This window comes from Eschrichtius robustus, chromosome 4 (genome assembly GCF_028021215.1).
Source record: "Eschrichtius robustus isolate mEscRob2 chromosome 4, mEscRob2.pri, whole genome shotgun sequence".
NCBI lineage: Eukaryota > Metazoa > Chordata > Mammalia > Artiodactyla > Eschrichtiidae > Eschrichtius > Eschrichtius robustus.
Genome location: NC_090827.1, coordinates 151,610,017 through 151,636,392, shown reverse-complemented (window position 1 = coordinate 151,636,392; position 26,376 = coordinate 151,610,017). Strand labels below are relative to the sequence as shown.

Sequence of the window (26,376 nt, the reverse complement as noted above, 5' to 3'; positions counted from 1 at the left end):
CGGTCAAGTGAGAAGGAGACACCCCCGCAGCGAGGCCGCAGGGCTTGGAAAACACTGAGCGAGACGGCCAGGTTCTGTTCCCAAAGTTCTTCACTTAACAATGACACAGAAACTCCAAAGGTGGCACTGGTGAATTCATGTGGCGTTTGAGGTTTGCACAACTACCGTGAGCTGGGCGCTGTTTGAGGCTATTTTAGTGACACAAAGACAATGTTCAAACTGACAAAAAGGACCCCGACGATGCTGGGACACAAAGTAGACACAGGACAAAAGATGGGATGAGAAGAACTCCCAGGACGGGGAGAAAATGCCGAGCACGGGTTAAACGATGAGAGAAGGAAGACACCTGAGTCCTTGGAAACCAAAATACCCCGATTCCTGACATCCCTTGGCACAGCGCCCCGCACTCGAGTGCCCCAGGTGTGCTCCAGCCCAGGCAGACCCAGGGTGCCCCTCACAGAGGAGGGTCTGCGAGGGGACCCTTTCGGAGACAAGGTCAGTGAAGACAGGGACAAGAACGTACTGCCCACTAAGCACCGTCTGTGTCAGCAGGGGGGCAGCGGGTGTCAACAGATCTTTGTCTACACTGGGAAGACAACCCGAGGGGGCTGCCCAGCTGGCGCCCTGCTCCTTCCGATATGAAGGCTGAGTTGCTGTGACTGTTGCCTACCCATCATCGCATCCACTCAGACCCATGCCGGCGGGGCAGGCCTGTGGCCCTGCAGAGCCAGCCCCTGGCTTCTGCCCGAGGGCCCCTCTGAGCGGCCGGAGAAGGCAGGGTCACTCAAACCCAGGCTGCCAAGAGCAGGGGCTTTGGAGGTCGGCCTGGCCTGGGTCCTACTTCCCCAAACACCCCTGGCCTCAGTTGAGAGCCGTACTGGAACTTCAAAGGAAGCTGACCTCGTCCTCGTGTGTCCACAGAAGACCGGGCGGAGGGAACAGCAAGCACACCAACAGCAACCAAGAGCCAGGAGGGAGATCGGAGCGGCACCCAGGAGCGGCGGGCAGCCCCCGCGTGTGGAGCGCACACAGGCCCCGGCCCAGGTGGGAGCTGAGCCAGAGCAGCCTCCCACCTCCTGCTGGGACGCAAGGGCCCCCCACCACGCCGCACGCACCTGCTTCAGCTGGTCCCGCAGACGGTCTTCCGTGACGCCCAGGGCCCGCATGCCTCGCGCCCGACACGCCGCCTGCAGCTCCTTGACGTTGAGGCTGTCCACCCCCTCCTCAGCAATCAGCTGTCAAAGGAAGCCAGCCAATTACCTCCTGAAGGGTCACTACGGGTCTGTGCTGTCTGCATTCACACGCTTGGGAACTAAGTGTCTGATTAGAAACCACCTTCCTGGGCTTCCCTGGTGGCGCAGTGGTTGAGAGTCCACCTGCCAACGAAGGGGACGTGGCTTCAAGCCCTGGTCCAGGAAGATGCCACGTGCCACGGAGCAGCTGGGCCCGCGCTCTGGAGCCCAAGAGCGACAACAGCTGAGCCTGCGTGCTACAGCTGCTGAGGCCTGCACGCCCAGAGCCCGTGCTCTGCAACCCCCCGCTCGCTGCAACTAGAGAGGGCCCGCGCGCAGCAATGAAGACCCAATGCAGCCAAAAATAAATAAATAAATACATTTATAAAAGAAAGAAACCACCTTCCTGTTATGCTTTGCCAAACACAAGATAAACCCCCACTACCAAGGCCCCGGCTCCAGGTTTGCAGTGATCAGACCATCTGAGAGGGTGGGACCCTAGGGTCAACAGCCAGGACCCACCCCGAGATGCGAAGACACCCACTCAGGGCCTGCTCTCTGCCCAGGGAGCTGCCCTGCTGCCCGAACCCCATGCTTCTCCCGTCCTGCACCGTGCAGGGACGAGGGGAGAGGAGAGGAGGAACAAAGGGCAACAGTGCCACCTGCTCCCCCCATTTAAACCCCCCAGTGACCCTGTGAGGAGGACACGACCGCTACCTGCATCAATTCTGAGACAACCGTAGATGGATGTGCAGTCCTACGGTTCCTCCCCATGGTAACACCTTACAACGTACAGTATCAAACCACCGCCGGGATGCAGTGCCGAGCCAGTCCAGGCAGAAAACATCTCTGTCCCCACGAGGACCTCACAACGCCCTTTCACAGACACTCCCACCCCCTCCTGACCCCTGGGAACCAACCACCAGTCTGCTCTTCATCCCTGTAATTCTGTCATTTGAAGAGCATTACAGGAATGGGACTGCACAGCACATAACCTTTTGGGACTCCTTGAGGACCCACGCAGTTGTGTGTAGGAATAATCCACTCCTTTTTATCAGTGAGTACACTGCATGGTACAAACGTCCTGGTTTTACCGTTCACCCCGTGAAGGACATCTGGGTTGTTTTTGTTTCCTTTCCCCATCTTCCCGTGGGGCACGTGGATCCCATCTGCACTTGTCTCCTGCGCTTCTGAGCACATCTCTGCGTCCATTTTCAGGGGCTGCTCTGGTATCACATGACACACCTACCTCGTCATGGAGGGGACGTGGTGGCCTCCCCCCTTTATCCTCCCCCACTTGTTGAGCTCGTCCTAATGTCACCTACTGACACAGAGCCACATCACACAGTGCCCCATTTTTGCCTCCACCATCACACTTTACTTAGAAGACACACAAGCAGAAGCAAAGCCTGGTCCTTGTCGTGTTCTTTCTTCCTGACGCCCCAAGGTTCCTCTAGGGCAGCTCTGCTGGTGACAAATTGTCATAGTTTTCCCTCACCTGAGAATGCCTTGATTTCTCCCTCGTTTTTATCTTTAATTTTTATTTTCGCTCAATCTAGGATTGAATTGACAGTTCTTTTTTTTTCAGCACACAAAAAATACTTTCCAGTTCCTTCTGGCCTCCATGGTTTCTGATGAGAAATGCACCGTCATTTGAATTGTTTTTCTTGCAGGTAAGATGCCATTCTCTCATTGCTTTCAAAATTATTTCTTCTTCATTTTTTTTTAAAATAAATTTATTTATTTTTATTTTTGGCTGCGTTGGGCCTTTGTTGCTGCGCGTGGGCCTTCTCTAGTTGCCGCGAGCGGGGGCTGCTCTTCGTTGCGGTGTGTGGGTTTCTCACTGCAGTGGCCTCTCTTGTTGCAGAACACGGGCTCTAGGCACGAGGCCTTCAGTAGTCGTGGTGCACGGGCTTAGTTGCTCAGCGCCATGTGGGATCTTCCTGGACCAGGGACCGAACTTGTGTCCCCTGCACTGGCAGGCAGATTCTTAACCACTGCGCCACACCAGAGAAGTCCCTCAAAATTATTTCTTTGTCCTTCACGTTTGTTCATTTGACTATGTGTCTTCGTGTGGATTTGTGTTTATCCCGTCTGAGGTTCACTCAGTTTCTTAAATCTGTAGATGTATGTCTTTTACTGAATCTGGGAAGTGGCCAACGGTCAGAATGATCCATTTTCTCGGTCCTCTCAGCACTAGCCCCCACTGATTGTCTTTTTGCATTCACTTTGGGGTCCTCCTGGTTCTCAGCGTGAGGAGTGATTTTCAACTGAAGCTGGACATTTTGGGTATTATGCGATGAGATTCTGGAGCTCACTTCAATCTTCTATCCTAACTGGCTTCCTCTTGACAGTGCTCTGGCATGGGGGTGTACTACCCAACGTTTACAGGTTGTGTAATTGACAATCTGGCATCTATTTTTTTTTTTAAATAGAACTTTTTTTTTTTTTTTAACATGGATGACCACAACAAAAGCAACAATGATTGCAATTACCAAACATGAAACACACTCATACTATGTCATAATATTGACATTCAGTCCAGTAATCCTCCACTGTAACAGCTCCTTTACTTTGCAGTGAAAATTGATTTGTATATTCTTTGCCTCTGAGTCCTTGTGGGATTTTTTTTTTTTTTTTTTAAATTCAGACAGAAAGTCACAAAAATTATACTCATCCTCATCAGTTCACTCAGTCCCATGTAATTAATTTTTTTTTTCATCTTTTTTTTTTTTTTTTTTTTTTTGCATTCTGTGCTTTTATTTTATGAAAAAACTAATTTCAAATTTCCATTGCAACTAAGCTGAATACAAAGTCTTAATGATGGAGGCCTGTGTCCTGGTTACAGAAACACGGCGACTGTCCTTTGGCCTTAAAACTTCAGGAAGGGCACTTCAAACGGCTTCGTGTTTGCATGTTTCAGCGCCAGAGCGTAGGAATAGACTCTGGCGTCCACTGTCAGATGTTCATCAGCTACCAGAGCATCAAGTCTCTTCAGCAGGTCATTCTTTGGTAAGGAAATCACTTCCACAAATTCTAAACAAACAAAGTGCAAATGAAAATAAAGCCGGACACCAGGCGAGCCCACCTGAGCAATTCACAGTGCCATGGCCGCTCCCGCTGCACCACACGGCACTCAAGGCCAGCCCCCGAGCGGGACACGTACCTCCATCTCCTGGCTTTGGCTTAGGCCTTACGTTTTCAGCATCGTCTCCATTGATAGTTACGGTTACGATATGTGTGGTACAGTTTGACAAGCCTGGATCCATACAGACAGCTGGGGAACATTCAGCAACATCGCCCTTGTAGCCAGTTTCTTCCTCGAGCTCCCGAAGAGCAGCTGCTTCTGGGCTTTCGTTCTCATCGATGAGACCGGCGGGGAATTCTAGGCAGTAGCCCCCCATCGGGGGTCGGAACTGCTTCACCAGAATGATGCATTCATAGTGAAGGGTTCTTTGCAGCAAGGGGATGACCGCCACACCATCAGCCGACTGGCCTTTCCTTGTTGTCCGCTTCACAGTTTCCCAAGTTCTTGTTTTACCAGTAGGATCTCTGTAAGTTGTTTTTTCAAGCTTGACCCATTTTCCTTCTGAAATTAACTCCTCTGAAATAATGGACTGCTTGGTATTTTGAGAAGACTCTGCTGGTTCTTGTTGCGCCATTTTCACTTTATAGTCCCCAGGTCCCAGGCGTGGGGCGAAGGGATGGGTACTCCTTTAGGAAGGGGGAGGAAAGGAGAAAGCACGGGTCCAAGGTAGCAGTCTCAGGAGATGCGGGGCTACTGCGGGGCTACTAACAAGACTAAAAATTGGGGTTATTTTAAATAATGCTGGAAGCTTGATTAATGTTAAATATATCAAAAAGCCTATGTCATAATAAAGAACTTGGTTGTGTCTCTTAACCCCTCTGATAACTAGAAAATTATACATGTTACGTATCAAAAAAAAAAAAAAAAAAAAACCCGTCTCCAGCTGACCACTCCCGCCGCACCAGTGATGAAGGCCGAGTCTCGATTCCTCCCTTCCCTCACCTCCTGGTCCCCGTTTCTGGGGAACTGTGAGCACAAGTTCCTTCCAATGGCCCTGAGCTCTCTGTGACATCACTCAGTCATGGCAAATCACATCCCGGGTACGTTTTGGAACAGATGAGATCTGGCCTCCACTGAGGCCAGGGGCAGAGGTACTTCTGAGTCGGCTGGGAGGGGTGGGTGGAGTCTGGGCTCCCCGCTAGGCTCCGCACGCCTCCCTGGCTGGGAGGGGCAGGAGAACCTCTTACCGGCCCCTCCTGACACCACTCCAGCAGGGAAGTATGGAGAGTGTCTTGGGACTGTCAGGTGCGGGTGGAGGCCAGGCCCCCTGCTGGTCTCTACTGACACCACAGGGGGCGGGGGGCCGGGGATGAAAGAGCCAGCTCCTCGAGGCCTTCCCCGATACCATCCCAGCTGCTACAGCCTGAGGGTGGCGGTCCCAGCCCCGCTGCCACTGTGTGTGTGTGGGTCTGGGGGGGGTGGTCGGGGTGGGGAGACACTGTTTCCTGTGGTGTCTGGCTGGAGCAGAGCAGTCACTCTCTGAAGTCTTCTGTCCTGCTAGGTGGCCCCGTTCCTTTCCTTTGACCACAGGATGGGATTCTAAAGTCTGTGCTCGTTGGCGATTCTGGCTTCTTCAGCCCCATGGCTGGATCTATGAGGCACAAAGACCTCCTGTGTCATTCCTGGGGTCCCAGGGACTTCTCCCCACTTTTCAGAATCTTCTTATGTATGTTTTTTACCATTTAACGTCCAGGGGAAAGTATGCCCCCTCCACCTTCTCAACAGCAGAGGTCTGGCCACCGCCCCACCTCATAGGAATCTGAAGCATTGAGGTGAGGTGACTTGTTCAAGGTCACAGAGCTAGTGAGTGGCCAGGACACAACCCAGGCCTCCTGCCTTCATGCTGCCTCTCCTGAGGAGGGGCAGCCGCAAGGCAGATTCTCCAGCAGAGCAGAGAGACAACTTCTTTTCATCCTTACAAAATGCAGTGATGATCTGCTTCTGGAGAACAAGAGAGACAGTTTTACCTGCAGACGGAAATCTCGGAGGATGGGTTTAAGAGTGATCAGACCAAGAAGAAGAGAGGATAAGTAAACCAAACATACAAAAGGATGTAAAATACGGGAAGAGCATATGTGATGCAGGGGCCGTGAGCAGTCTAAGGGGAACATAAACCACGTCGGGGGTGGGTGGGGGTGGTATTTAATACAATGATGGAAGCGTCACAACCAGGAAACAGGATAAGCACGGACACAGACACGCCTAGGGACGTTACTGTAGAGCTGCTAAAATCCAAACAAGATGTAACAAAATCCAAACATCTCAGATGCTGCCGGAGAAAGATGGACACCTTCAAAGGAACCGTAATAGGCCTGCCAGCTGACATGCACTCAATGGCATCTTTAAATGTAGAAAAAAGAACTGCAAGCCTGGAGTCCTATACCCAGCAATACCCTGCAGAATGGAAGGTTAATACAGACAAATCCATACAAGCAGGAACCGAGGGGACTCCTCAAGTGGAGGAAACGGCCTGGGTGGAAATGCAGGAAGGAAGGAAGGGGGTCAGGAGGGTAAATACGTGGTGCACACACATCAACTCAGGAGCAAAAGCGTATGCAACGCAGAGGCGGGGGAGGGCGAGTGCAGCTGGGACATGGCGCGTGGCAGGAAAAGCACTCAGTCCCATTAGACTCCTGTGTGTCGAGGAAGCTCACTGTAAACTCTAGAGAAACTGCTAAAACAATACATAAGGAACAAGCTAATGGAGAGGGGATGGAAGAGTAAACATTTGATTAATCCAAAAGAAGGCAAGAAAGGAGATTAAGTGGAACATAAAACACATAGGACAAACAGGAAAAGAGTATGGACTAAATACTCCAACTATAAGACAGAGGGTCGTCAGAGCAGATTAAAACAGTAACAAACACAAGGCAGAGAGGATTCAGGAAGCCTGTAAGTAACAAGAGGGAAGATCAGCCCAGAGGCAAGCTGGTTCAGCTATCACAAGACCAGACGCCACAGACTTCAAGGCAAGAAGCGTCACTAGGGAGAACGAGGGACGCTTCGTGACTTCTTCAGACACACACACTCGGGGTGCACGCTGCACGGGGGCAGGCAGGCGGCACAGCTCCGGAGCAATCTGGTCACGGGCCAGGACTTGCTTTTGGCCTCCTGCCCTTTTTACTCAGGAGCCCCAATTCTAGGTCACTATTTTTATAGGTCCTATCGAAGATCTGGGGCAAAATTCACGTTAATAGGTATTTATTAGAGGGTTCTTTAGGGTAGCAGATTAGCTGAAGTGACGGTTAATAAACTAGGACACGTTCGTATAATGAAACATTAGGCCGTCTTTAGAATCCACCTTTTCAGCGACTACGTCCCACCACGGGAAGGTGTGCTGTCATGGCGGCTGGAGACCGTGTGATCCCAGCACTCACCCCAGGAGCGGGCTGTGGGCGCTCACCTTGTCGTCGGCCTTGATGGAGCGCAGCCGCATGGTGAGCTGGAAGCGCAGGAAGTTGTTGGTGCCCATGGACTGCAGCTCCAGCAGCTTGCACAGCGCCACCAGCTGCAGGCGCGTGAGGTTGTCCAGGGTCAGCTCGTCCTCAAACAGTTTGGAAAACCGCATGATTTCCTCATTGCTGGGTCTCTCACCCGTCTCTCGGATCTGCGGGAGCCATCGTAAGGGTCACCACGGGTGGGCTGTGTCCCCCGCACCATGGCCTCGGGCCACACGCCTCAAGTCAGGAAACAAAGCAGAAGGGGCCACCCACACCCTCCCTCAGCTCCGCTCACATCTCCTACCGGGAGTGGCCCCTGCGACCCAAAGCCCTGGGCGCTGCCTGGCTGGGCTCCTGCGAGCGAGGCGTCCGCGCAGTGCACGGCATCCGGTCCCTGGACCTTGTCTGCTACGCCAGCGGAGCCGAGGCAGCTGGCCGGGAGGAGGCCGGGGCCTCTCCGCGCTGGGCTGGCGGGCGGCCTTGCCTTCCTCCCGCACCGCGGACGTGGCTATGGGGCAGTCTGCCCCTCCTTCCCAGCCCAGCCCCCTGCTGGTCACAGCTGTGGGGTCTTAGGTTCCTGCCAAACTCTACCACCCCCAGGGCTTCTGCAAAGTCTGGAGACCCAGGCCAGGGCTTGTGAACGTCAGTTCACGTTCTCGGGACAGCAGGCTTGACCTCCAGGAGCCCCACCCCCATCGTGCACAGTAAAAAGGAGGGAAGAAAGGAGACAAGGCACGCTCCCCAGATAAGGCGGGCAGCCCCGAGGCGCTAACCAGCACTGGGGACCCACGGGGCAAGGCCTCAAGGGGCGATGCATCACAGCACCTTCTGGAAAAACACGGAGAAGTCTTTGGTGGCATTCCCCTTGGCTGCCTTGTTCTTCAAGGCCATCTCCTCGATGGTGTCCTGAAGAAACTTGGCCAGCTCCAACTTGACCCGCAGCTGCTTCTTCAGCCTCTCCTCCTGCGAAGTCAGAGAGGGCACTGCACTCCTGGGTTCCCGCCCCACGCGGCTTCCTGGACGGCGCCAGTCCGGCAGCTGCTTCGAGCCCCAGCACGGACTGCAAGTACACCCAGCCCAGCGCCGCCAGGTGCCTCCTGAACAGCACTTCCTCCACCCACGAGCTCTGCGTTTGGAAACTTTCTATTTCACAATTTTAAAAAATTTGTGTGACCCTCCCCACCCCCCACCAGAGAAGGGGCCAGCAAACTCCATAAAGAGCTGGCCTGTAAAGCTTTTAGGCCCTGTGGGCTGAGCCATGTGAAACACGAAGGCCATCAGACAATACATACACGACAGGGCATGCATGTCCCCAGAAGGCCTTACTGACCAAAAGGGGCAGGGCTGGCATGGCCCGTGGGCTGTAAGTCTGCCGACCCTGCCCTAGACCCGTCTCGCCCCCCACGAATGGGTCTCGACCTGTGGCTCAAGGAACACTGGTCTAGAGAAACTAGAATTTAAGACACATTTAAAGAGAAGCAAACCTGAAACCAGCATCTATTAAATAATCATAGCACAGCATGACTGAATTATGAAGAAAACATAAATTTAAAAACATCTAACATCAGAAATGTCAGTCATAAAACAATGCAGCCTTGTAACTGCTTTCAAACTGGGTCTGAAACGAGCCGGTCACCTTGATGGACTGGGTCTCGAACGTGGACGGTAACATGTTGGGGAAGAGCTTTACGGCAACAGGAAGCAGGAACTCCATGAAGGGCACCACCACGAAGACCAGGAAGGGCACCAGGCGGAAGAGGTCGGCACAAATCCGGAGGAACTGGAAAGGGGTGGAGGAACCAGCAGGTGACCGGGGAGCATGTCTCGCGCAGGCGTCCGCAGGAGCAGGAGCGGGCGCCTCGCAGGGAGCAGACAGCGCTCCGGAGGCGCCCTGAGGCCAAACCGCAAGGCGGCGGCCTTCACAAAAGCTGGGTGGAAGCCACCTCCCCGCGTGGAGTGGCACCCATCACTGGATGCTGCCAGTGAGCCGCCCCCCAGGGCGTCTGCCAGGTGCCCACTGGCCTGGCGGACAGCTGGACAAGACTGACAGACGGAGGACTGGCCACTGCTGGCAGCAGCGAGGGCCTCCGGGGAAGGCTGCGGCCACACCACGCACTCCAAACGCTCTGCGGAAAGGAGGGCCACGTGCTGGCGGGGCACTTCTCTTGTGTTCCCTGACACAATCGGTTAGATTTAAGCCTATGCTACACAGCAGTGATCAGGGAAAAAACCCAAGTGCCTCACTGATGTAAGCAAACCACTGCTGATGACATTAAAGAAATCTGCGACTTGAAATAATCGACAATCCCTGAGAACAGTGGACAATCACTGCCGGGTCTCCGGCAGCTCACCTGCCCCCTGCACCAGTGCCTACTCAGCACATGCTCCTGCCCCTCGGAACCGCCTGGGTGCACAGCAGCCAAGACTACACTCCCCGCGTCACCAGCTGTGTTTCCACCGTGACTGACGAGACTGTCTTTGGAGGGGTGACGTCATTTCTATTAGGGGCCTCGTTTCTGGCTGGAGCACCACTTTCCATGATGGTTGCCCTCCCGGGGGTCAGGCGTCACCTACCCTGCGACAGTGGTCACTGTGATCCCCTGCACAGGGTGTTCTCTCCACTCGTGAGGGGACGTCCCAAGAGCACGCAAATAAACACCCATCTCTCTCCCCAGACACACTCATCGCGGTTCCTCCCAAACCAGCCTCTACTCTGATGGTCACAAAACAGCAATTTCGGGGCTTCCCTGGTGGCGCAGTGGTTGAGAATCTGCCTGCTAACGCAGGGGACACGGGTTCAAGCCCTGGTCTGGGAAGATCCCACATGCCGCGGAGCAACTAAGCCCGTGCGCCACAACTACTGAGCCTGCGCGACTGGAGCCTGTGCTCCGCAACAAGAGAGGCCGCGATAGTGAGAAGCCCGCGCACCGCGATGAAGAATGGCCCCCGCTCGCCGCAACTAGAGGAAGCCCTCGCAAAGAAACGAAGACCCAACACAGCCAAAAATAAATAAATAACAGTAATTTCCCAACTCAAGCCCATCTCCCCATTTATCAACCTCGCTTTGCACCTTCATTTTTCGATTTATTATCAAAATGGACTCAAGGAATCCCATGTTTTTCATTTGTTTATAATTCATTATCATTTATATTTTTATGCTCAAATGATCCCGGATATGACCCTTCAAGTTGGTGCCTATGTTTTTTGACATTCCTCCATTAAATTATCTTTAGCAGTTCTATCGAGGTTTAATTTACGAACCATAACATTCACTCATTGTAAGTATGTAATTCAATAAATTTTGGTAAATTTATAGACTGAAACCATCTCTAAAATCCAGTTTTAGAACATTTTCATCGTGACAAAAAGTCCCACTGTGTCCATCTGCAGTGCACCTCCATTTCCACTCCGGGGTCTAGGCAAACAGGGATTTGATTTGTTTCTACAAATTTGCTTTTTCTGTACATTTTCCACGCACGGAGTCAGTGTCCAGCTTCTGTTACCAGTGTATAAACGTCTAGGAGCATCATGTCCTCTTGGCAACCTGACCCTCTCGTCACCGTGAGTGACCTCTTCTGCCCTGGTAATCCTGGCTCTGTCTGATAGACTTTGTCTGATATTAACGTTGGCTTTCCTGGACTAGTGTTAGCACCACTTACGTTTCTCCGTTCTTTTACTTTTAACCTATTTGTGTCTTTACATTTAGATGTGTTCCTTGTAGAGTGCACAGAGTTCAGTCTTGCTTTTTTATTTAATCTGACGATATCAACCATTTAGTTAATAAAACTAGAAAAAGAAAAAACCATACGACCATCTAAATAGACACAGAAAAGATAAACAACAAGAATTTACTGTATAGCACAGGAAACTATATTCAGTATCTTATAATAACCTGTATCATGAAAAATAATCTGAAAAATATATATATATAATTGAATCACTTTGCTGTATACTTAAAACTAACACAATATTGTAAATCAACTATAGTTCAAAAAAATTAAAAATAAATAGTAAAAAAAATAGATGCAGAAAAAGCATCTGACAAAATCCAAAATCTGTTCCTAATAAAAAGTCTGATGGAATTTACAAAAAAGATACTAGAACTAAAAACTGAGTTTGGTAAGTTTGCAAGATACAAGATCAATATATAAAAATCAACTGTATTTCTATATACGAGCAATAAACAAATGGAAAGCGAAATTTTTAAAATTCTATTTACCTACAACAGACAGAATGTGGAAGCAACCCAAGTGTCCACGGATGGATGATGGATAAACAAACTGTGGTCCATACACACAACGGAATATCATTCAGCCTTAAAACAGGAAGGAGATTCTGACACCTGCTACGGCGAAGGTGAACCTTGAGGGCATTCTGCTCAGTGACACCAGCCAGTCACAAAGGACAGATCCTGTGTGATTCCACTGATATGAGGGCCCTGAAGGGTTCAGATTAAGAGAGACAGAGAGTAGATGATGGATGCTGGGGGCTGGGGGCAAGGGGTGGGGAGCTGTTATTTAACAGGTGCAGTTTCAGCTTAGGAAGATGACAAGCGATGAAAAGAGTTCTGGAGACAGATGGTGGTACCGACTTTACCACAGTGTGAATGTACTTAATGCCACAGCCTGTATACTTAGAATGCTTAAAGAGGGTAAAATTTAGGTTGTGTATTTTACCACAATGAAAAAATTCCATTCACAATACCATAAAAAATATGAAGCCACACACTATTGCTGAGGGAAATGGAAAAAGTCCCGTTTTATTCCTCACTGGCCATCCCCAGAAGTGCCCCCATTGTTTATTTTCCAGTCTTTTCTTATTTTCTGACACACGTTATTCTAGTACCACTGCTGTCCCAGCCCTTGACCAGTTATGCTTCCAAACAGCCCCGGTTCCTCTTCGTGGGGGTGGTTAGACGCCAAGGGCTGGGAGTCAGGGGTGCTCATTGCTACTGGGGTGTCACTGCTGCTAGGCCGGGTCCCCAGACTGAAAGGGAGCAGGAGGTTTGACAGCATGAAGGACCAAGGATCTGATGAGAGCAATTTAACAAAGGCAGAAACTAAGTCACGAAACAACAGCTTCATCTGTGACAACTCAAAGAAACCGTGGGGTAACTTTCAACAATGCACTTGGCATAAAAGGATGGATTAGCAGTTCAATCATTCTAAAAGAATCACTCATATGGTGAGGGTGTCAATCCTTCAACATGCTACACCTTAAGCAAGCAATTAAAGCTCCAAAGGAGGACTTCCCTGGTGGCGCAGTGGTTAAGAATCCACCTGCCAATGCAGGGGATGTGAGTTTGAGCCCCGGTCTGGGACGATCCCACATGCCGCGGAGCAACTAAGCCCGTGCGCCACAACTGTTGAGCCTGCGCTCTAGAGTCTGCGAGCCACCGCAATGAGAAGCCCGCGCACCGCAACGAAGAGTAGCCCTGCTCACCACAACTAGAGAAAGCCACTCGCAGCAACGGAGACCCAACGCAGCCAAAAATAAATAAGTTTTTTAAAAAAAACAAACAAACAAAATAACCCCCACAAACTCCAAAGGCGGAGCCGTGAGCACACTTCAGGCAGAGAACAGAGCCCCGCGGAGCCCACCCACGCGGTTACGGCTGCACCTTCTCTACAGAGCTGCATCAGCCACACACTGTCCCAGCGGAAAATCGGGGACCCTGAGGCGTCTGAAAGAAACATTCAGCTAACTCAGGCGAGAACTAAAGCTACTGCGGGACAATCTCTTGCTGTGACTTTAGACACTTAAAGCAACTGACAGGTGAGCCCAGCAGGGGCCCACGCCCATTACCTGCCTGCGCTCTCGGCGGGTCAGGCTGTGGCCGTGCAGGATGCGCCAGAGCATGCGCGCGGCGATCTTGGTGTCGATCCAGAGCAGGCGGAAGCCGTGGTAGTAGTGCTTCAGCTCATCCAGGACCCGCTGGCCCAGGGGCTTTCTCCCGGCCGCCTCTGCGGGGGGGCTGTACACGGGGCCGCCTTCTTCCAGCTTCTTGTTCTTGTCTTTTAGGGACCGCAGGGACTTCTCCACCACGGAGTCATCGCCCAGCGGGGGCGACGAGCGCCAGCAGCGCACAGGAAGGAACCTTGGGGCTGCGACCACCACGCACGTGTGCCGGGGCCTCAGAGCCCAGCGGCCGAGGGGATCGCCTCGCGAGGAAAGGCACACGGGGTGGACGGGACTGCAGCCGCCAAACGGAAGTTTCCTTGAAGAGGGAAAAAAGAAGCCAGGGGTGAGGGGCCGGCCTCGCTATGACCTCCCGGCAGCAGCACAGACCGCAGCCGGATCCAAACCTCACACCCAACGTCCCAGCGTGTGGGACAGACTCCCTGCCCCTTCCTGACGTCGGAGAAACACACTCAGGGGAGCCGGTCCCCACAGTCAGAGGTGAAGGGGCTGCTCGCAAAGGTCTTGTGAGAGAGGCCAGTGGGGGCTGGCCAGTCCCCATGGCCTCAAAGGAGCAGGTCAGACACAAACAACCAGCAAAGGCTTGCCTTCCAGACAAGACAGACCCAACCTCTGGGTGGGTCTCCCAGGGCAGCCCTCTCCCCTAGCAGTTGACTTTCTACAAAGACCTGCGGCTCCTGAGCAAGTCATGAAAACCAGGGAGGATGCTGCAGTCAACGGTGCCCCGCATCTGTGCAGCAGCCGAGCAAAGGCCTCTGTGCAGCAGCCGAGCAAAGGCCTCTGTGCAGCAGCCGAGCAAAGGCCTCTGTGCACCAGCCGACCAAAGGCCTCTGTGCACCAGCCGACCAAAGGCCTCTGTGCAGGAGGACACAGACCCGGTGAGTACAGCCAGAAGCCCAGGCCTCCCTCTCCTCCCCTGCCGCCCACTCGGCTCCCACACTGGCCTCCTTGCCCATGCGCAGCGGTCGACCCCAGGCCCAGAGCCTCCGCAGCCATGCCTGCCTGGACACCCCACAGGTGCCGGCTCCGCCCTGGGCTCCCTTGGGCCCCCTGACCTGCGGGGCTACCCTGGTGCCCACCCCTCTCACATCCTCACACGTGGGCCGTCTCCCACTGGACCATGGGCTCCATGAGGCCCAGTGGGGAGCCGCCTCCACACCACAGCGGGAAGCTGCAGGGGCTTCCGGAAGTGGGAACCTCAGAGCCCTCTCCATCGGCACCATATCAGGCCTACAGGGCTGCCCAGACCCCCGCCGCCAGAGAAGGCCAGTCTGCTCTTCTGGGCCCCAGGCAGCTGTGTCCTCGGTGTCTGCCTGCAGGACAGCCGCTCGAGGAGGGCCACTCGCTGCAGCCTGAGTTTCTGGAGCCTGGACCCGGCCCTCCCCAGCTCTCGGTGCCCACTAGACCTGGCACAGCCCAAGGTCTGGGCACGACGAAGAGGTCCCCTTCCAATGGCAACACGTGATGGAAGGCCATTTACAACCCAACATTGGAACAATTTACCCACACAATTCTCCTTCCGTGTTTCACCATCTTCTCATCTCACGTGTCCCTTCAGAAACCCCTCCCTGCTCACGCACAAATCCACCACTGGGTGGCCGAAGGCCCACGCACTTGAGAGGCTGTTGATCGCTGATACACCCCAGCTCCTTCCCACCTGCCCAGTCCTCCCTGCGCACCTGGCCTGCTGCCAGCAGCGAGGACCCGCGCTCTGAGCAGACCATCCCAGCTCAAACTCCAGCTCCACCGCTGACTGCTGCGTGGCCTCGGACGAGCAACCTCTCTGCTTCAAGAGCATCCCTAGCGGATGTGTGCGGGCTAATACACAGCAAGTACCCAGAACAGTGCCTGGGGCACAGCAAGCCCCATTAAAGCAGTTGAGAAGCCACCAGTCAGGGCTGGAAGAAAGCTGGGGAATGTCTAGTTTAGCTGCTCCTTTTATACACGGGGAACACTGAAGGACAGGCCCACCTTGGCTCTGGCCTGTATGGGCAGAGACAGCTGGCAGATGGCACCCCCCGCCGGCCTCTCTTCTGTCCCGAGCCCCTCGGCCCCGCAGTCAACACCTAAGCCAGGAAAGGCGGGTCCCTCGAACCTGCCCTGTCCTGAGTCCTGGCGGCTGGGTAACAGCCTTGCCCAGGGCACGGCAGCACCGCTGGCTCAGCCATTACCCTCTGTGCCTCAGTCTCACCTCTCAAAGCGAGAGATGATCATGCCCACATCTCCTGTCTTCATCAAGCTTAATTATCCAATTTTCCAACACAGTTACCAAGGAAGCAAGTGGCTTCCTCGAGGTGTGATGTCAGTCACGAGGGGCAGCCAAGGGGCAAGGACATAGACCCAGGAAAACAGACCAAGCAGAGAAACATGGGGTGCATCCAGCGAGGGCCATCAGGGCCCCAAAATCTGGCTGTCTTCATGCATGTTAGAGAGATTATTAACGATCTAGCCAGAGAGATTTAGCTATATTCAAAAAGCACAAAATTGCATAATTATTAAAAAATTTCCATCAAAACAAAACTAACGTGGGCACTGTTGCCTTTCCTCGGGGAGCTGGGACAGACGGCATCTTCGAGAAAGCAGCTCCCGCTCTGCCCCGACCCACCAGAGCCCAGGCGTCAGCAACCTGGAAGTGCCGGCTCCCCTCACCTGCCAACACGTGGGAAGGTCCCTTTCCCAGGGGGACAGCATGCCAAGACAGCAGCCCGAGGCTGGGCCAGGGAGGACACCAACCCTCCACGTGCCCCCTCAGCTCCTCAGGGCAAACAGGAAAGGGAAGGCGGGGCGGAGCAACAGGCACTGTGACCCAGAGGGTGTTCCGGAAGTGCAGGTGCCCGGAGACAGGAGGGGACCCCACGATCGCCTGCAGGACAACGTGCCCCTCAGCCGGGACCTGGAGCCCTCGGGGCCATAGGACATCCACGTGAGGGCAGCACTTGTCACCAGCAGCTCAGCGTTTGCGCTGCGAACCTTACACGCGCTCCCGCCAAGGGAGACTTGACAGCAGAAGCAGCTCACCAGCTCCGGTTTTCCCACTGAATGGGGTTCGGCGCTTGCGGGCGGGTTCAGAACCGCCTGCTGTTTTACGGTCTGAAGGCTCATTCAAGTTGTGGGTGCTTCCTCTCTGCCTTTGTTTCTATGATAAGGGAGGTGAGAGCAGCTAGACAATGTCCACGATGTTATCTTGGATCAGAAACTCTCCCCCACTCACCCTTCAGGGGTCTGGACGTTTCAGTTAAGACTGAGATTGCAGGGCTTCCCTGGTGGCGCAGTGGTTGAGAGTCTGCCTGCCGGTGCAGGGGACACGGGTTCGATCCCTGGTCCGGGAGGATCCCACATGCCGCGGAGAAACTAAGCCCGTGTGCCACAACCACTGAGCCTGCACTCTAGAGCCCGCGAGCCACAACTACTGAACCTGCGCCACAACTACTGAAGCACGCACGCCTAGAGCCCGTGCTCCACAAGAGAAGCCACTGCAATGAGAAGCCCGCGCGCTGCAAAAGTAGCCCCTGCTCGCCGCAACTAGAGAAAGCCCGAGTGCAGCAACAAAGACCCAACGCAGCCAAAAATTAAATAAATAAATAAATTTATATATTAAAAAAAAACTGAGATTGCGAAATGACTGTCAAAAAAACTAATACAAATGAGTACCACTTACAACTACTTATCTGTGTGACTCAAGATTTCTTATACTATGCGATCAAAATAAAAAATAAAATTTCCTGGATGCTGAGACTGACATAAGACTTCAACTCTCGTCTATAATTCCTAATCTGAAGTGTATGAGTTCAGGACGACAGCTTTACAGTTCTCACTGTTTAACTTTCTAAACACTGTGAACTTAGAAAATACTAGAGTCTCTGTTTTTTGCTGTCGTGATAACGTGTGAATGACAACAGCTCTCTGATAACACAGCTGGCTACTGAGATTAAAAAAAACTGAAAAACTGAAGCAAACGCACTGGGAAGGAAGACACAAAAAATCACTACTGTGCGCTAGGCAGGCAATTAACTAAAACTGTGCTACCTTGCGAGCTAAAAACAATCAACGGAGCTGTGTGAAGTGGCCAGGCACAGGAAACTGTACCCAAATCAGTAACTTCCACGCCGCCAACAATCACTTAGAAAAGATAATCAAGAGTGAGCCCCCTCAACCCCACCAAATACAGCACATCTGGGAACTGTCTTAAATTTAGGCCGTGCACGTGGCCTACATAAGGAACACGACAGACCCTTTTCCGAAAGAGAGAAAACAACTAACAGGTGGAAAGACCACGTGTGATTTTAAAAGTTAATATTCCCAAATGATGTTATGGGTTTAATGACATTCCAGTTACAATCCCTAAAAGACCATTCTAGAATGGAAATAATTCAAAAGTTGGTCTAGAAGGACTGTGGAGAAAGGAGGCAGGGGAGGCCTGGCCCCCGGCAAGTGACAGGTGCAGACAGCCCCCTGCAGGAGAGGCAGGCACGCCAGCCCTGCAAGCGCCGGGGTCACTGACCCACGCGTGGCGCCGCCCCACCACCTGAAGAACCAGACCACACAGCAGAACTAACCTGCCTCAGCGCTCAGTACTTTAAAACCAGAGACTTCACACCAAAACCCAGACTTCCAGCTTCTCCTGAAAAACCCTGACATCTGACCCTGCGGGACCACATCCTTCATGGCAGCCACGACCGCATCCCCAGGTCACTGGTCACCCGTTTCCAGCCACCCACTGGGCCCCAAGCCCCTGAAACGCCAGCCGCCGATTACAGAGTTCACTTAGACCTCTGAAATCCAGAAAAGCACACTTCAGCAAGAGTAAAGATGTTCTACACTCATACGTTAATGCCTCCACATCATAAAAGGAGGTTTTGTGGCGACAAAGTCTGGCGACTATCAGAAGAGGAACCTAATTAAAATCAAAGCCCAGAGCTGGCTGGGAGCACGCTGGCAGCAGGTGGGGGCCTGCAGAGGCTGCTGCTCGGAGGGGCTTTTGAAAATACTTTGTCGTGTCCCCGCCAAACACTGCCCACGCGCCCATTCCCCTCCACGAAGACACCTGCTCACGGGTGGAAAGGCTGGGCCCAGCTGCTCATTTTAGGACTATATAAGAGCCAGAAAACTGGAAATACGCTTACACACACTTCTGCTTTAACAGCAATCGAGTTTTCCTGTGCAGCTTGTGTACTGCTTGTTTTAGGGAATTAAATCTGTCCCAGGCAGCATCCTCCAGGAAAGTTTCATGGCCAAGATGAGGCAACAAATCAACAATCTCAAATGAATAAGAAAATCCGAAGAGCCCACAGCTCCATGGACAAGGGGTCGTAAGGGTCCAACACTCTCACACAGGAAGGATCGGGGGTGTCGAGAGGCACGAGCTCCACTCCAGGCACCCGGGGCAGGTGGACGTGGACCCGGCGCCGACAGCAGTCTGGGTGCCCCATCACACAGGTGAGGGCGTCAGGAGACTAAGCTCAGGGGCGTGGGCAGGGATGATGGCTGGCGAGGAGAGTACAGCAGCCCCGCGGGAAGCTCAAGTCCATGGGTGACAGTGGACAGAGGAGTGTGGGTGCCACTCCCTCCAGGAAGCCCTCCAGCCTCTCAGCAGTACCACAGACCTCCCACCACACTCCAGATATGTCCCCAGGACCAGCAGGGCAAGCAAGCCCCGTGGCCAGCGATCGATCCACATGGTCTTCTCCGAAGGACCGAGCGCAGTGCAAGGGAAGGTTTGTCTGTGTGTTCATACGAAAAGCCACTGGAAATGGCAGCTGTGTGAGTGTGGAAAAGACTCAATACTGTATGCAGACTGTGGTTACCACTGCATGTTTCAAAAAACAGATACATAAGGAAAAAAGACCAGAATAAAATACACCAAAAGGCTAACAATTTCTGTAAAAGGTACTGGGATTACGAGTGTTTACTTTCCCAATATTCGCTAATGTACGTGGTTACGTATTTCAAGATGAAAAGATACAGGTTTAAAAGAACACAGAGCAGGAACGTAGGCTATACCACCTCCCCAAACCGAGAGTTGCACGTCACTTGAGCACTTTCAAGCCCCCACCTTCAAACAGGCAGAGGGTGACACTTATCTACTTACACGCAGCTCGTCAGCCCCGCGGTGCTGGCACAACTGAGGCAGGCACAGTCCCCCGCACGACCTGCGATTAAAACAGAAAAAACAAAGTCAGCCTCCAGCCAGGAGCTTCACGCTGGCACGGGCTTTTGTAGGCTGAGTCTCCGGAAGCTGAGCGAAGGCGCTGCCCCAGCTGGAACGCGGGGTCTTGGAGGCAGTCCCTGGGCCCACGCACCCCACCTGGGGGCCCAGGCCCTGGCGGCCCTTCAGGCCTCCCCAGCTGGGACCACCCACCCCCCCAGCCCCGGCTGCCTCTGGCGGGCAGACGCAGGGCGCACGTGATCCCCAGCACACATAGCAAGCCAGGGCCCCGTCCAAATGTCCCAACATGCCCCCTGCCCACACGAGCGGTGGGGGCCGTGAGAACTGCCAGGACGACCGACGCCAAGAGTGAACCAGTTCTTGGATAAACAGTACTGAGGAGTGCGCGGCACGTTTTCAGGATTTTCACGCGCTTTTGATGCTTTCTCTAACGCTAGTTCTCAAGCCCTTCCTCCAGCTGAGGCAGATCCACCTTCCTTGTTCCCCCAACAGAAGCCCCCCACCTCGAGACCTTAACTCAGAAATGGGCCCCGCGGCAACCAGACCAGCTGCCGCAGCGCCCAGAGCCCCCTGGCCTGCCTGCCCCCTGCACACCGCCCTGCCAGCCCCTTCCCACGCCCTCCCCACTCTGAAGGCCTGCAGAGCAAACCAGGGGTGGGCTCCAGGCTCTGCCCGCCCCACCCCCCGCCCCGGCACAGAAGGTGGTGGGTGTGCCACCCCCTCCTCCCAAAGCCCTTCTGTTGTCTCTTTCCTGACAACCACCCTGAACTCTGACCCCAGCTGGGTCTCCTACAACTCACTGCTACCCTAACTCCCCAGAGTTAGTCCTGGGCCCACAAGACGGCCCCCACTTCAAACGCCAGTTACAAGTGGGGTCCCCAGGCTACCCACACTCCTGCCAACTACAAATTCGGGGTATCCATGACCCTCTCAGTTTTGATAATTTGCTAAAATGGCCCACAGAACTCAGAGAAGTACTCTATTCACTACTGCAGTTTATCATACAGGATACAGATGAACCGCCAGGTGGAAAAGTATATAGTGCAAGGTCTGGAAGAGTCCTTGGGCACAGGAGCTTCTGTCCCCATTGACTGGCATGTGCCACCAACTCAAAAGCTCCCCAAGCCTCCCTGTTCAAGAGTTCCTATCTTCACTGCCTAGGCATGATTGATTACATCCTTGGACACTGGCAACTGAACTCCATCTCCAGACCACCTCCCCTCCCTGGAGTTTGGGTGTGGGTCTGGAACGTCCAACCCTCTAATCACAGGTACTTCATTAGTATAAACTCTGGGGTGTGGGAAAGGGACTCATTATGAATAACAAAAGATATTGTTATCATTCAAGAAATTCCTAGGGTTTTAGGAGCTCTGCCAGGAACCCACGATGGGGCAAAAGAGACCAAACTTACTTCTTCCTATCCCATACCTTTCTTCACCTGGCTTCCAGGACACCAGGCTCTCTGGGGTCTCCCCCCTACGCTGCTCCAGGCAGGATCCTCCCTGCCCCATCTCCAGATCCTCCCCAGGCACTCTGTACCTGAACACCTGTGGACACACGAGACCCAGAAGTCCGACGGGCCCTCACACTCAGCAGCTCCAAGAACTCCCGGCTCCCCCAGCCTGCTCCTCCCTAGTGCTCCCTTGTTTCAATAATGGTCAGAGGCCGGGCCCGCTGCTCTCACACCCAGTCCTTGGCACATCTGGTCAGCCCACCTCTACAAGTCCCAGCCCACTCCCAAGTCCGCGCCACACACAGCAACTTCCTCCCAAAGAGTACAGGGTGCGAAGGGCAGGAAGTAACTCTGGAGAAGACACCACCTTAGCCAGTGATCGAGGTCAGCACAGCCATGGTCCTACATCTGCAGGCACCCTTGACAGATGTGATAAGAAGGACACACTTCACCTCTGGGGTCTCCCTCCCCAAAACCCTTAACCCCGGTCTAACCATGACAGAAACATCAGACAAATCCCAATAGATGGGCATCCTACAGTATATCTGACCAGTCCTCCTCAAAACTGTCAAGGAGAGTCTGACAAACTGTCACAGCCAAGAAACCAAAAAGAAATGGTGACTAAATGTAATGGGGTGTCCTGGATGGGGTCCTGGGACAAAAAAAGGACATCAGAATAAAGTATGTGCAGAATAAGGGAAATCTGAATACACTGTGGACCTCGGTTAATAACAATGTATTAACGTTGGTTTACTGATTATGACAATGACCCAAATTGATGTAAGATGTTAATAATGGGGGAAATGTGCTCTAGAAAAGGGCTGCCACACCCAGCTGGGAGCATCATTTCCAAGGGTTCAGGGACTGGCTCCCCACGGTCCAGCCCTGGGTCTTGCAGGCTCTGGATGCCCTGTAGGTCCTACAGCAAATCAGCCGTCTGACCAACACTCAGCCCCTTAGTGTCTGTATAAAGAACAGTGCTAACTACGGGACACACCTGTGTTCCTGGAATGATACAACCACAAAACAAATTCAGCTGATTTTTAAACTGTAAACATGCTACAGAAATCTGTGTGGCGGGGTTTCCCTCGTGGCTCAGTGGTTAAGAATCCGCCTGCCAATCCAGAGGACACGGGTTCGAGCCCTGGTCCGGGAAGATCCCACATGCCACGGAGCAACTAAGCCCGTGTGCCACAACTACTGAGCCTGCGCTCTAGAGCCCGCAAGCCACAACTACCGAGCCCACGTGCCACAACTACTGAAGCCTGCACGCCTAGAGCTCGTGCTCCGCAACAAAAGAAGCCACCGCAGTGAGAAGCCTGCGCACAGCAACGAAGAGTAGCCCCCGCTCACTGCAACTAGAGGAAGCCCGCGCAGCAACGAAGACCCAATGCAGCCAAAAATAAATAAAATAAATTTTAAAAATATATATATCAAAAAAAAAGAAACGTGTGTGGCCAAAGTATTTTTATCACCATACTTCAGAGGCAAGACATATAGAGAGCCCTGACAGCAGAGGGAAGGACTAAAAGCTGGACTGGGCACCCAGACTATCGTTCACACAGGAGTGCTTGCTGTTTCATGCCCTTCTCTTGGCTCCAAAGGTCTAAGCAGCTGATCAACCATTATTGTTAAAAAATGACAAGAACCGTGTCATCCAGGGTGCCTTTACAAACTGTGAACACCTTGAAATACATAATTTTACTTGACAACCTCAATCTCATAGGACAAATAACAAGCCAGAAACTCAGAAACGTTAACGTAAAAAGAGACATGGAGTGAGGGTCACTGCAGGCGCCCTACATGCGGGCCCCTAAGAGCCCCGCGTTATGTGTGATCTCCGTGTCACAGCTAGGGTCACTGAGGCTCCAGGTACAGCGGGACCTGCCTGAGGCCACGTGAAAAGGCCTGGGGACCCTGCACGACGCCCGTAACACCATAAAGGTATCGGTCCCAGGGAGGTCCGTCCTGCAAGCCGGCAGGGCCTGCTCGCCAGTGTGTGCCAGACCCCGCCGTGCCCCCCGCCATCTCTAGAGCCCCGAACGTGGCCCGAGGGCAAGAGCGTCCTCGCGAGTGGGCGCCAGGTCCACGGGTCTTAACCACGAGAGGAGCGCCGACACCGTCCCAGGGGTGGCTGTCACCGCGCTCCCTTCTAAACTTTCCCAACCCCGCTCCCGACGCAGCGGCCGGCGGCAGGGCGACTAAGGTCACGGCACGAATGAGTCACACGCGGTCCCCGCGGGCACCCACGGCCCGGGCGCTACCCACCCCCGGCGACCGGCCGGCCAGGGCGGGGCGGACGAGCAAGGCCGCGCAAGGCCCCTCCCGGCGTGACCCCGGCTCCGGGCTGGGTCCGAGCGCCGCGATCCACCCAGCGGGGAGTCGCCCGGACCTGGGGGTGGCGGGGGGCCGGCCCCGATGCCCTCCCCGGTCCGCCCAACACGGCCCCGGCCCCGCGTTGTCTGCCGAGCGCCGGCCGCTTACCCATCGGAGCGGCGGCGCGGGGCGGCGGGAGGCGGGCGGGCCCCCGGCCGCGGCAACTCCTCAGTAAAATGGACGCCATGTGCCCTGCGCGGCGGCCGCCGGCCTTCTGATGCTGCTGCTCCTCCCCCGCGGCGGCCGCGGCGCCTCCGCCCGCCCGCGGAAGGTTGAGAACGGCGGTTGGCTGCAGGCGGCTGGCGCTCAGCTCAATGACCCGGCACCGGCGGCGGCCATGTCCCGGCACCGACGTCCGGTGGCGCGGGGCGGGGCCGCCTGGCCGCCGCTCCCATTGGACCCTTAGGGCGCCCGGCGCCGGCCAGGTGAGGGGCGGGCCCGCGCCGCCGCGGACTGCCCGTCCCGGCGTGCCCCGGGCGGCTGCCCCTGCAGCGCGCTGCATTCTGGGTCGCGGCTCGACGCTTGGCCCCGCGTGCTGGCCTCAGGGACCCGGGGAGCCGGCGGCGCATGCGTGCTGGGTCCTTCCGCGTCCGGGCGGCGGCGGCTGCGTGAGGCTTGGTGTGCGGCCGAACCGAGCCCCGCACCGACTGGCGGTAGATACCTCCGGGACGTTTGGGGACCGTCCCCGCCGGGGGCTGAGGGGCGTCGGCGGCCGGGCCTCTCTGGCCGAGCCCCCGGTCGGCCTCCGCCCAGTCCCAGGCCGCCGCTCGCAACACCGAGGGCCCCGGCTTCCGGGCGGCGCCCCCAGTGCCGCTGACCGCTCGAGCGTCTGCTCCCGGGCGGGAAAGACCCGGCAGCCGTGACCTTTGGGCCCCACCTTCCCCTTCCCTAAATGCGGTCATTTGGTAGTGGAGGGTCGATGAGGTGACGCAGGGAAAGCAGGCTGGGGGCATGTGGGGCTCGGCGGCTCGTGGGGCCCCGTGGTCGCCTCCCCAGCAGGTCACGCCCACCGGCCTGCACCTCAGTTCTTCCCCGGGACTCCCCACCCTGCTTCCCACCCGACCCCGGCCTTTCCCGCTCTCAGGCCCTGCTCCGCCTGGAAGTTCTTTGCAGTCCTTCTCGCGCCCTCTGCCTGTCTGTCTTGTTCGCGGATGTGACCCCAGGGCACTGCTTGGCGAGGTCCTGCAGTGCACGCTCAGCGCGCATGTGTGTTGTGCGGTGCAGGAGTGTGGAACTCCTGATCGCAGCAGGCGCCCGTCTTCAGGGGCTGCTTGGATGGCAGTCTCCCTAGGAGGCTCCCGCAGCACTCAGCCCTCACTGTCTGGAGGAAGTAGCCTGCCTGCGGTGGTTTTCCTGAACCTGCCTGAGCCAGAACTGCCAGGTGCTGGACCGGGATAGGCCTGGAGTCCCCGCCTCAGGTGGAGCCGGTCAGTGCAGGGCACTTTGAAGATGACATGAAGTGCCTGTATTGGCCCTGGGCAGTGAGCGCTGTAGACTTAGAATGCAGGGCTAATCTAAGCTCACAGATGCCTGACACCCAGGCCTCCACTGCCAACAAACCATAAAGCCAGGCTCCTACCCGTGCCTCGGGAGGGGGAGGGGAAGGGGGGTCACAAGGAAGGACAGTCCTTGGGCTAGGCCTGAGCCAGGGCCAACAGGCGCTCAGGGTTGGACAGGACGGGACTTTTAACGCCCAGAGTGTAGGAGTATGCTGGTCTTAGTACTAGTAACTGACATTGACCCTGAGCTCCTGAGGGCTCTGTCCCAAAGCTGTCGAGGGGCAGAGAGGGAGGCCGTACAGGGGCCCCGAGGATCAAAGTTGGTCCCTGATAGTGCTTCAGGGTTCCAGCTGGCCCGAGACAGGGCAGAGCAGGAGGCAGTGACCAACCAATGGGCATGAGTGTCCGTCTGTTTGCAGGACTTTGAATAGCAACACTGCTCACTGCCCTTGGGTGGCTCTCCCCTGGCCCAGCCAGGTGGGGTGGGAAGGAGAAACCAAAAATCAGGTCTTCGTAGAGCGGTGAGGGTGCTGTGTCTGGGGCTTCTGGGCAACCTGGGCAGGGTGGAGTTTTAGAGAAATTCATTTTTCAACAATCAATAACTTTAGTGGGTTTCCTGGTTATCAGAAGAACATATGCTCACTGTAGCCATTCAGGTCTATAAAAATAAGTATAAAGAAATGAGTAGAAATCTGGCATCCTGCGGGCTTGTCATGCACACCGTTAAAGCCAGATGAAAGGCTGCCTTCCTGCCCTGCGTCCCTTCATGCAAGAAGAACGCAGTACAAGAACGCAGAATCATGGTGCAGCGAGTTTGTTTTAAAATTATGAACTCTTTCTGCCTTTTTTTTTCTCTCTTTTTGGGGGGCTCTCTTTTCCTCTTCCCTGTGCTCCCCACATACTGTACATAAACTTCCATAGTCACTGCGCATTTACACAAGTGACAGAGTCGAGAAAAACAAGGTGGGATGTCCAGGCAGCACAAATGCCCCAGTTAGGGAGGTTAGAGAATCGGGTTAGGAATCAGGTTAAGGAGTCAGGTTAGAGATCACGTAAGGTTAGGGATGAAATTAGGGACCCGATTAGGGGGTTCAGATTATAGATCAGTTTAGGGAATCAGGTTAGGGGGCAGGGTACCAGAGGAGGCCTGAGCAGGGCTGTGTGCTGTGCTCCAGCCACGCCTAGGTGCAGGGCAAGCAGAAC

General features: G+C 54.5%; 2 protein-coding genes across 4 annotated transcripts in view; both read right to left on the bottom strand.

The window, feature by feature from the left end:
• LETM1 (leucine zipper and EF-hand containing transmembrane protein 1) overlaps positions 1-24,065 on the bottom strand; it is a 32,114-nt gene extending 8,049 nt beyond the window's left edge. For 2 of the 3 annotated variants that reach the window (XM_068543584.1, XM_068543585.1), the window contains exons 1-7: positions 23,783-24,065; positions 19,768-19,828; positions 13,566-13,977; positions 9,397-9,540; positions 8,586-8,723; positions 7,724-7,927; positions 1,116-1,235 (exon numbers count right to left, since the gene is read on the bottom strand). In XM_068543584.1, coding sequence (XP_068399685.1) covers positions 1,116-1,235; positions 7,724-7,927; positions 8,586-8,723; positions 9,397-9,540; positions 13,566-13,977; positions 19,768-19,828; positions 23,783-23,861 — 1,158 coding nt within the window. In that variant the 5' untranslated portion in view covers positions 23,862-24,065. The remainder of the gene's footprint in view (positions 1-1,115; positions 1,236-7,723; positions 7,928-8,585; positions 8,724-9,396; positions 9,541-13,565; positions 13,978-19,767; positions 19,829-23,782) is intronic. The other variant, XM_068543586.1, reaches the window with a different exon arrangement.
• Positions 3,985-5,013, bottom strand: LOC137763914 (ADP-sugar pyrophosphatase). Its single transcript, XM_068542357.1, has 2 exons — positions 4,399-5,013; positions 3,985-4,268 (listed from the first exon to the last, which is right to left on the bottom strand). The coding sequence occupies exons 1-2, from the start codon at positions 4,892-4,894 to the stop codon at positions 4,105-4,107; spliced, it is 660 nt and encodes a 219-aa protein (XP_068398458.1). The 5' UTR covers positions 4,895-5,013; the 3' UTR covers positions 3,985-4,104.
• Positions 24,066-26,376: the final 2,311 nt, after the last annotated feature.

Bases quoted from the DNA above. Each gene is read 5' to 3' on its own strand.
- LOC137763914 (XM_068542357.1), bottom strand. From the start codon at position 4,894: ATGGCGCAACAAGAACCAGCAGAGTCTTCTCAAAATACCAAGCAGTCC. The intron at 4,269-4,398 runs GTACGTGTCCCG...TTGTTTGTTTAG, and splicing joins GCCAAAGCCAGGAGATGGAG to AATTTGTGGAAGTGATTTCC.